Raw genomic sequence first — 10,831 nt, forward strand, 5'->3', positions numbered from 1 at the left:
TATATTTTAAAGTAATATCACTATAATGCATAAAGTCAGTAAAGTTAGGCAGCTCTAGGGCTGGGTTTCTGAATGTACATTCAGAATGCATTCTGAGTCCAGAGGAAACCACACTCTCATTTCTCCATCAATATCCATGTGATGATAACCAAAAACATTAAAGGGGACCAATCATTATAAAATTGCCACTGCAGCTGTTAATACATTACTATATATGAGTGTTACTTATATACTGTATAGAGATGAGCAAACCTGGAGCATGCTCGAGTCCATCTGAACCCGATGGTTCGGCATTTAGCGGTGGCTGCTGAAGTTGGATAAAGCCCTAAGGCTATGTGGAAAACATGGATATAGTCATTAGCTGTATCCATGTTTTCCAGACAACCTTAGAGCTTTATCCAACTTCAACAGCCCCCGCTAATCAAATGCCGAACGTTCGGGTTCGGATGGACTCGAGCATGCTCGAGGTTCGCTCATCTCTACTTATATACTTATATGGCCTAAAAACGTACTTTGTAAATCCCAACTATGTAGACATCTGGTTGGTCCTCTGCTGCTAACTAGTCAGTGCTGGCGGAAAACATCTACCGCAATCAAGCCTCCCTGGAAGGGGCTTAGGGACTCTGTGGCCCTCTGTGACGCTACTAGCTCCTATACGCCAACGTTCCCAAGGAAGCGTGATTGCTGAAGGTGTTTCCCTCCATTGGTGACTAGTTAGCAGCAGCTACAAAGGCAGGATTTACAAAGTGCGTTTTCGGGCCATATAAGTAATGCTCATAGTAGTGATGTCACAATACCAGAATTTTGAGTTTGATACCAATACCAACTTTTTTTTTTCAATGCTCGATACCAATTCGATACTTAATAAATTATATATTTTTTTAAAAAAACACAAGCGTAGAGATCCCCCCCAACTGTCAGGTCTGTACGAACCATATTACTTTATAAATAAAGTTTCCATTATTTAAATTAAATGTTCTTAAAAAAATAGCCCTATTCTGATTCTTAACATGGCTATGGGGCAATCTGTAGTTTTATTTAGTACCACGTTTTTATGTGGTACTGAATTTGGTGGTTTCTCCGCTTGCACCATTTACCGTGCGTCATCAGGAAGGTGATAATCTTATAATATGCACAATAACACTTCAGCTATCAGGGGGGATGATGGGAACTGTAGTCATGTGATACACCCTTTAGCTATCAGGGGGATGATGGGAACTGTAGTCATGTGATACACTTCAGCTATCAGGGGGATGATGGGAACTGTAGTCATGTGATACACTTCAGCTATCAGGGGGATGATGGGAACTGTAGTCATGTAACACACACTTCAGCTATCAGGGGGGATGATGGGAACTGTAGTCATGTAACACACACTTCAGCTATCAGGGGGGATGATGGGAACTGTAGTCATGTGATACACTTCAGCTATCAGGGGGATGATGGGAACTGTAGTCATGTAACACACACTTCAGCTATCAGGGGGGATGATGGGAACTGTAGTCATGTGATACACTTCAGCTATCAGGGGGATGATGGGAACTGTAGTCATGTAACACACACTTCAGCTATCAGGGGGGATGATGGGAACTGTAGTTATGTAATACACTTCAGCTATCAGGGGGGATGATGGGAACTGTAGTCATGTGATACACTTCAGCTATCAGGGAGATGATGGGAACTGTAGTCATGCAACACACACTTCAGCTATCAGAGGGGATGATGGGAACTGTATTCATGTAACACACACTTCAGCTATCAGGGGGGATGATGGGAACTGTAGTCATGTAATACACTTCAGCTATCAGGGGGGATGATGGGAACTGTAGTCATGAAACACACACTTCAGCTTTCAGGGGGATGATGGGAACTGTAGTCATGTAACACACACTTCAGCTATCAGGGCGATGATGGGAACTGTAGTCATGTAACACACACTTCAGCTATCAGGGCTATGGTGGGGGTTGTAGTCATGTAACACACACTTCAGCTATCAGGGATGATGGGGTTGTTGTCATGTAACACACACTTCAGCTATCAGGGGGATGATGGGAACTGTAGTCATGTAACACACTTCAGCTATCGGGGGATGATGGGGGTTGTAATTGCACTATTCCAGCTGGATTCGGGCAGCAGAGTAATGTGCAGGCTACCGCCCCCCTCCCACTTCCCTTCACAGTCGCAGCCAGGCCGACCTTTTGTTCACCCCCCACATTGCTGATGCCGGCCCCGGGGATGTCCTGACGGCCCGGCCTCACAGCTACCTCCTGTCAGATCTCCTCCTCGCCTCCCCCACCTCCAGCCTTCTCCTGCGTTCTCCTCTCCCGGACAGTGCAGCTCTCAGCCGCTCTCCTCCCTCTCCTGCCGCCGACCCTGTGCTGCCCCTCTGCCCTTGTCAGACACTCACCGGCCCAGCTGTGTCTCATGCTCGGTGCCTGTGGAGGGAGGGGGGAAGGTCCTCATCTTAGCCCATAGGACCCGCAGTGACACACACGTGTCCCGGGGCTGGCGATGTCAGAGGCAGGAGCGGCGACCTAAAATTTGCCGGCGGCAGCTGCATGGTAGGTGGATGATCTGGGCCCGAGTGACCGCGCAGGGTCCCGGGTCTGTGTTCGCAGGGGTGGCACAGAGAGAACATGACAGGCGCTCAGGTAGCAGCCTGTCATGTTCTCGGCACTATATGTTAAACTACGCTATTTTGTAGTTTAACATAAAGTATCGATACCAGGAAATCCTGGTATCGAACCGTTTTTTTGCTCCGAAAATCGATAGTAGTATCGATTTTTGCCCCGAAAATCGATAGTAGTATCGATTTTTCGGTGCATCGTGCATCCCTAGCTTATAGCGATTAGTTATATGCCTAGAAACAGTGCCCAGGGCCATATAGTACTATATTAAATTGAAAAAAATTCACAAAAAGCATATAGGTGCACTCACCAAACCCCCACTGAATGTTTGACACCTTTCCCACTTTTCTATGCAAATTTAACCTTGAACAAAAGATCCCAGTTTGACATCATGGTGGGCAGGGTTACAGATGAGGTGTTACAGCTTGCCTGGCAACAGAAGAGACAGAGATCATGTGACCTCTGTCTCAGAAGGGAGGGGTGGACAAAGGAGTGGAGACAGAGAGGACCAGGAAGTGAGGATTTTCCGCAGCTTCAGGGTGAGAGTCAGGATGTGCTGCAGACAATCAGACCAATTTATGTAATAGAAACCTATTACAAACAAGATTAGATCATGGGTGGGGATTAAACAGGGTTACATTTTTTCTAACCTTATTTTCCCTTTAATATCTGTAGGAGTGATTTCATAATGATTGTTTTCCTTTAGGCAGCTAATGGAGGGAGATATAGTGGCGTGCTTTCTTCCGTGGTCACAATGCATGTGCAGAAACGGCTTTGTTGCAGTTTTTGCAGCAGCTTTGAGGCAAAAGCCGGTGTGGATGACAATGGGTTACATATTATAAACAACAGATGTTTTTAATTCTCTTTTTTTTTCCTTTTAGAAACAATTCCATGTCCGGAGTATATGATAATAAATAATAATAGGCAAATGATACTGTATGTACATTTTTTTACATAGAGTCTAATTGATAATGGGGCCTCTGCAATGTTGTTTAAGGGTGCTCTTACAGAGTGCACTACTGCCCCAAATGCATGCCGTTTTTAATCACACAGTACAGCTGAAGGAATACATGCTACAATACTGACAAAACACAAACACAGATACATCAAACTGTGCAAATAGAAGGTGGTGTAAACTGCCCAAAGCGACCAATCACAGCTCAGCTTTCAGCTCTGGTAAAGTGGCAGTGTATCCAGACTCCACCAATCAGTGACAGTGTCATTGGTCTATGATGCTGTCCCCTGACTGCCACCTATCTCCATGGTCATGTCTGCTTTTGATTACAAGAAGATGATCATTTGGCGGACCACAATCTATGACCAGTTTAGGCCGTGTATTAGAAGACATGGTTTTCTTTGGCATACCAGGGTGCATCTTGAGTTACATAAATCTTTTGTTCTCTGTGTTTGTATAGTTATTAACCCTATAACTTCCCACCTATGCCTTCTGTGCTAGACCTGGTATTCTAGGGTTTCTATGATAACATTAGAAGTGTACTCTGAGGAGGGAAATCCTTTCAGAACACCCGTCTGGTCTGGAAGTGGAGTAATTGGGAGCATATGTCCGACGTGAGCAGCCTCCATCTGTTCTCTCCATAGCCGAATCCCCTGCATGATTCAGATATAGGCGAACTACAAGAGTGCAACCTTTCACAGTATAAGAACAGACAACACTTTGCCATGAATCCGCATATTCTGCACACTGAATCACAAGGAAAGAAAACTTCAGTAGAGATGACATCATATTTGCTGTAAGTGATTTGCACCTGTGACCAAGCAGATTAGTAAAGTCAACACAGGCATAATGCAGCTTTTGTTATTTTCCATATTTCAGAACCGACACTCCTTTTTTTGGGTGGGATCTGAAAGAAGTGCACCAAGAAGTGTAACTACGCCGTTTCTCGATGTGACCGGAATTTCAGGGAGCTGTCACGCTGTGTGTAATATAACCAACAGTATGTTTCAGCTAAGTGCAGAGGAGGACATGCCGCTTACTACTTCACTAAGTGCCACCTAATCCAGGAACTAAATAACTTTTTAACTAGTAAGAAAGGACCGGACACAACACAGCAAGACCCTCCATCTCCTATTCATAATCACACAGGAGTTGTTCACTAATCAGGGTTAAATGCCTTGTTTCGTCCCTGTGCTCAAACTCCCGACATATATCTCTGAAGGACCCCTGCAAAGGTGGGATATGTGGCCGCCCCCAGAAGGAAACTCTGAGGATAGTTCTAATGATGTCACTCTTCTATGAACCTTATACGTACTGTCCATATATTGAAGGTTGCATCACTGGAGTTGCCTAAGGCTAGCCAGTCCTGCTCTCCTCCTTCTGAGCCCCCTCCAGAGCGCTGGTGACAGCCGCCCCAGCACATATCTTTAATGAAAAATGTGTGCAGGGTACCTCAGCTCTGGAGGGGGCTCAGGAGAAGGGGAGGGATGGGGTCCCTTTTCCCTGCGTCAGGAAGCCCCAGTATTATATGAACAGTGGCATCAACAGAGCTTTAGAGGAAACTATGTACTTTACACTGATACATACTAGCCAGGCAAAGGCCAAAGGGCACCATGGACCCCCCTGGACATGTTTAGCACATGCCCCAGGATGTAGAGGCAAAGCGTGATGTGAATAGAGGCCTAAATAATTTCATTGTCCTGCTTCATTAGTCACTCAGAGAGCTCAAGCCCAAGCTTATAATCTACATAATGCGGCTTTAGCTTGGCCTGTCACACAACAATCCACAAAATGCTAACACATGGGGGAAATCCATAGCAAGACTCTAGCAAGTTCCGTCATTTAGACATTTCTTTTCTGACAGAAAGGTCTGGTAAAACAAGCTGATCACAGGCAGCCTTCCCAATCCGTCTCCATCAGGCTGGAAACACACAGCAGGTTTTTTTTTTAAACTATCCCTGCAGTTTTTGTGCCAAAATCAGAAGTGGATCCAGAAGAAAAGTGAAGTACAAGTCCTCCCTTTATATTTTCCATCCACTTCTGCCATGTGTGTTTCCATGTGTGACACAGACCTATACCTATAGGAAAAGCAGCAGAACGGTACTGACAATGCAATCAAATAAGAATACAGCATTAAGGGTTAATGGGGCAGCGCTCCAACTGTTGCAAAACTACAACTCCCACCATGCTGAATGACAAGGTTTAGAAGCCATTGAACTGGGAAGTGTAACGTTTTCTATATTTCTTATACCCCTGCTTCTTTCAGACTACAAGAAAATGCACAAAAACTGCTTAAGAAACTAAAGTGTTTACAGGACTGAGAGTAAAGCAATGGTACGCTGGGGGTCCGAGGTGCCAAAACTCAGCATAAATATGTATTCACTGAGATAGATACTTAGTATTAAAGAAGATGTGGCCGGAGTGTCTGTGGCTCAGGTGAGGGCATTCTCCATCCAGATATATCATGGCTATTTTCATATTTCTCTTTCTCTCTATAGACTATAATAGAAACTCAGCAACTCCCTTCACACGGATTTTGCTAAAACTCCAACATATGTGAATTCACTTCTACATTGTGACCATCTCAGGATCAGTAAACCTGCTGTATTGTGACAGACCATCTCAGGATCAGTAAACCTGCTGTATTGTGACAGACCATCTCAGGATCAGTAAACCTGCTGTATTGTGACAGACCATCTCAGGATCAGTAAAGCTGCTACACTGTGACCATCTCAGGATCAGTAAACCTGCGACAATGTGACAGACCATCTCAGGATCAGTAAATCTGCTGCATTGTGACAGACCATCTCAGGATCAGTAAACCTGCTACAATGTGACAGACCATCTCAGGATTAGTAAACCTGCTACACGGTGACAGACCATCTCAGGATCAGTAAATCTGCTGCATTGTGACAGACCATCTCAGGATCAGTAAACCTGCGACAATGTGACAGACCATCTCAGGATCAGTAAATCTGCTGCATTGTGACAGACCATCTCAGGATCAGTAAAGCTGCTACACTGTGACAGACCATCTCAGGATCAGTAAACCTGCGACAATGTGACAGACCATCTCAGGATTAGTAAACCTGCTACACGGTGACAGACCATCTCAGGATCAGTAAACCTGCGACAATGTGACAGACCATCTCAGAATCAGTAAATCTGCTGCATTGTGACAGACCATCCCAGGATCAGTAAATCTGCTGCATTGTGACAGACCATCTCAGGATCAGTAAACCTGCTACAATGTGACAGACCATCTCAGGATCAGTAAACCTGCTACACGGTGACAGACCATCTCAGGATCAGTAAATCTGCTGCATTGTAACAGACCATCTCAGGATCAGTAAAGCTGCTACAATGTGACAGACCATCTCAGGATCAGTAAAGCTGCTACAATGTGACAGACCATCTCAGGATCAGTAAACCTGCTACACTGTGACAGACCATCTCAGGATCAGTAAACCTGCTACACGGTGACAGACCATCTCAGGATCAGTAAACCTGCTACACGGTGACAGACCATCTTAGGATCAGTAAACCTGCTACATTGTGACAGACCATCTCAGGATCAGTAAACCTGCTGCATTCTGACAGACCATCTCAGGATCAGTAAACCTGCTACAATGTGACAGACCATCTCAGGATCAGTAAACCTGCTACAATGTGACAGACCATCTCAGGATCAGTAAACCTGCTACACTGTGACAGACCATCTCAGGATCAGTAAAGCTGCTACACGGTGACAGACCATCTCAGGATCAGTAAACCTGCTACACTGTGACAGACCATCTCAGGATCAGTAAACCTGCTACACGGTGACAGACCATCTCAGGATCAGTAAACCTGCTACACGGTGACAGACCATCTTAGGATCAGTAAACCTGCTACATTGTGACAGACCATCTCAGGATCAGTAAACCTGCTGCATTCTGACAGACCATCTCAGGATCAGTAAACCTGCTACAATGTGACAGACCATCTCAGGATCAGTAAACCTGCTACAATGTGACAGACCATCTCAGGATCAGTAAACCTGCTACACTGTGACAGACCATCTCAGGATCAGTAAAGCTGCTACACGGTGACAGACCATCTCAGGATCAGTAAAGCTGCTACACGGTGACAGACCATCTCAGGATCAGTAAAGCTGCTGCATTGTGACAGACCATCTCAGGATCAGTAAACCTGCTACACTGTGACGGACCATCTCAGGATCAGTAAAGCTGCTCCAATGGAACCAGTAAAGCCATACAGATCTCCATCACCTGAGTGCATCCCATAGACAGGGGTCTCTAACATAATCGATCACCTGCCAAAAAGTCCCACCAGGAAGATGAATCTGCAATTCCGATCAAAGTTTCCCCAAACATGATTATCGATCAATAAAAGGTGTATGAGCGTGCAATACCTCATCCTGAGATCTATATTGATCGCCATTGATTGTACGCCTATCACCTGGCAGCAGCTCTATCTGTGGCCCCTGTATACAGCTGTATATAACAGCAGCCCCCCCACAGTATATACCCTCTGCACCTATATCCCTTACAGTCCTGTATCTCCATAGGATCCGCCTCTCTGCCCCATTCACACACATAGGATGAGAGGCGGACGCTGGCAGCTGGGCACCCGGAGCCTCTACGTGTAACTTGGCAGCAGGGCACAGTCCCGGAGGAGATGGAAGAATGCCACTTACCCGGGATATGGTCAGGGGGGTGCTAAAGTCCTTGCCCCCCACCAGCCGGAACCCCCAGGGAGAGGGGCCCCTCAGAGTGACTGCCTGTGCCATGCTGGAAGAGAGGCGTACAGAGCCGAGCACACTGCTGCTCCCGGCCACTGCTCCGGCACCGGACTGAGCCGCTCACTGCCTCCTGCCCGGACTAGCGCTCACCCCGCTGACGTCACGTGGGCGGCTCCGGGTCCCGAATGCCGACTTGGGACGTTGCTAGGTGACGGGGCTCTGCTGTCCTCTTGGTCAGGATGCGGGGTTACCGCATGGTGTGAACGCGTCCTGTACAGAATGGTCACATACGGGGACCCAGCGAGTACGTGCAATATACGGACACGTCTCCAAGTGCTCCGGACTCTGTACACTGCATCAGTATAGGGACTCTCCTCTGCAGGTTCTGCTGTTCTAGCTGCTCCCACAAGTGCAAAGATCTAGTATACACTATATCTAGTGGGCACTCACTCTCACTACACCTACACCAGTCTTTCCCAGAGGAGCCACTATCACGTGGCCATAACGAACTTTAATAATAATTATTATTATTATTATTATTATTATTATTATTATTATTATTATTATTATTATTATTATTATAAAAATGACGAGGCTGAAGTTGGTTTCTTATTCGGCCAGTTTCTTATTCGGGGCTGAAGTTGGTTTCTTATTCGGCAGTTTCTTATTCAGAGGATTTTTCTTTTTCCTGTTTTAGCTATTATTCTTACAGAAAATGAATAATATTCATACCCTACCGTAAGTGAGGGGCCCTGAGAGGACTGGTGATAAAAATGGCAAAAAAGATCCCACGGTTGGCATAAAAATGGGCATGAAAGTAAAACCACAAAATTATTATTTAAAAATAAAATTGACTTTGGGCCACTGATCTCACACTGATAATACACAGAGAGGGATGCCCCGCATCATACCCAAGAGAGTCCAGCCTGGCCCAAAGTGGTTCTGGGTATAAAAACTGGCATCAAAGTGGGCAGATTGGCATTTTTTCCTAATTTGAATAAGTAACAGCTGTTTTCAAAGGGTTAAATGAGTTTGGGCCACGGATCTCACATTGATATTGCACAGAGAGGGATGCCCCGCATCATACCCAAGAGAGTCCAGCCTGGCCCAAAGTGGTTTTTGGTATAAAAACTGGCATCAAAGTGGGCAGATTGGCATTTTTTCCCAATTTGAATAAGTAACAGCTGTTTTCAAAGGGTTAAATGAGTTTGGGCCACTGCTCTCACACTGATAATACACAGAGAGGGATGCCCCGCATCATACCCAAGAGAGTCCAGCCTGGCCCAAAGTGGTTCTGGGTATAAAAACTGGCATCAAAGTGGGCACATAGCCATATTTCATGATTTGAATAAGTAACAGCTATTTTCAAAGGGTTCAGTGAGTTTGGGCCACTGATCTCACACTACGTACACACAGATAGGCATGCCCCGCATTACATCCAAGAGAGTCCAGCCTGGCCCAAAGTGGTTCTGGGTATAAAAACTGGCATCAAAGTTGGCAGATTGGCATTTTTCCCAATTTGAATAAGTAACAGGTATTTTCAAAGGGTTAAATGAGTTTGGGCCACTGATCTCACACTGATAATACACAGAGAGGGATGCCCCGCATCACATCCAACAGAGTCCAGCCTGGCCAAAAGTGGTTCTGGGTATAAAAACTGGCATCAAAGTGGGCACATAGCCATTTTTCATGATTTGAATAAGTAACAGCTATTTTCAAAGGGTTAAATGAGTTTGGGCCACTGATCTCACACTACGTACACACAGATAGGCATGCCCCGCATCACATCCAAGAGAGTCCAGCCTGGCCCAAAGTGGTTCTGGGTATAAAAACTGGCATCAAAGTGGGCACATAGCCATTTTTCATGATTTGAATAAGTAACAGCTATTTTCAAAGGGTTAAATGCGTTTGGGCCACTGATCTCACACTGATAATACACAGAGAGGGATGCACCACATCATACCCAAGAGAGTCCAGCCTGGCCCAAAGTGGTTCTGGGTATAAAAACTGGCATCAAAGTGGGCACATAGCCATTTTTCATGATTTGAATAAGTAACAGCTATTTTCAAAGGGTTAAATGAGTTTGGGCCACTGATCTCACACTACGTACACACAGAGAGGCATGCCCCGCATCACATCCAAGAGAGTCCAGCCTGGCCCAAAGTGGTTCTGGGTATAAAAACTGGCATCAAAGTGGGCAGATTGGCATTTTTTCCTAATTTGAATAAGTAACAGCTGTTTTCAAAGGGTTAAATGAGTTTGGGCCACTGATCTCACACTGATAATACACAGAGAGGGATGCCCCGCATCACAACCAAGAGAGTCCAGCCTGGCCCAAAGTGGTTCTGGGTATAAAAACTGGCATCAAAGTGGGCACAGAGCCATTTTTCATGATTTGAATAAGTAACAGCTATTTTCAAAGGGTTAAATGCGTTTGGGCCACTGATCTCACACTGATAATACACAGAGAGGGATGCCCAGCATCACATCCAAGAGAGTCCAGCC

General features: G+C 45.5%; 1 protein-coding gene across 1 annotated transcript in view; it reads right to left on the reverse strand.

Moving 5' to 3' along the window:
- PDLIM4 (PDZ and LIM domain 4) overlaps positions 1–8,477 on the reverse strand; it is a 124,514-nt gene extending 116,037 nt beyond the window's left edge. The window contains exon 1 of the mRNA XM_069970980.1: positions 8,282–8,477. Coding sequence (XP_069827081.1) covers positions 8,282–8,374 — 93 coding nt within the window. The 5' untranslated portion in view covers positions 8,375–8,477. The remainder of the gene's footprint in view (positions 1–8,281) is intronic.
- Positions 8,478–10,831: the final 2,354 nt, after the last annotated feature.

Source organism: Dendropsophus ebraccatus, chromosome 1 (genome assembly GCF_027789765.1).
Source record: "Dendropsophus ebraccatus isolate aDenEbr1 chromosome 1, aDenEbr1.pat, whole genome shotgun sequence".
Classification (NCBI taxonomy): domain Eukaryota; kingdom Metazoa; phylum Chordata; class Amphibia; order Anura; family Hylidae; genus Dendropsophus; species Dendropsophus ebraccatus.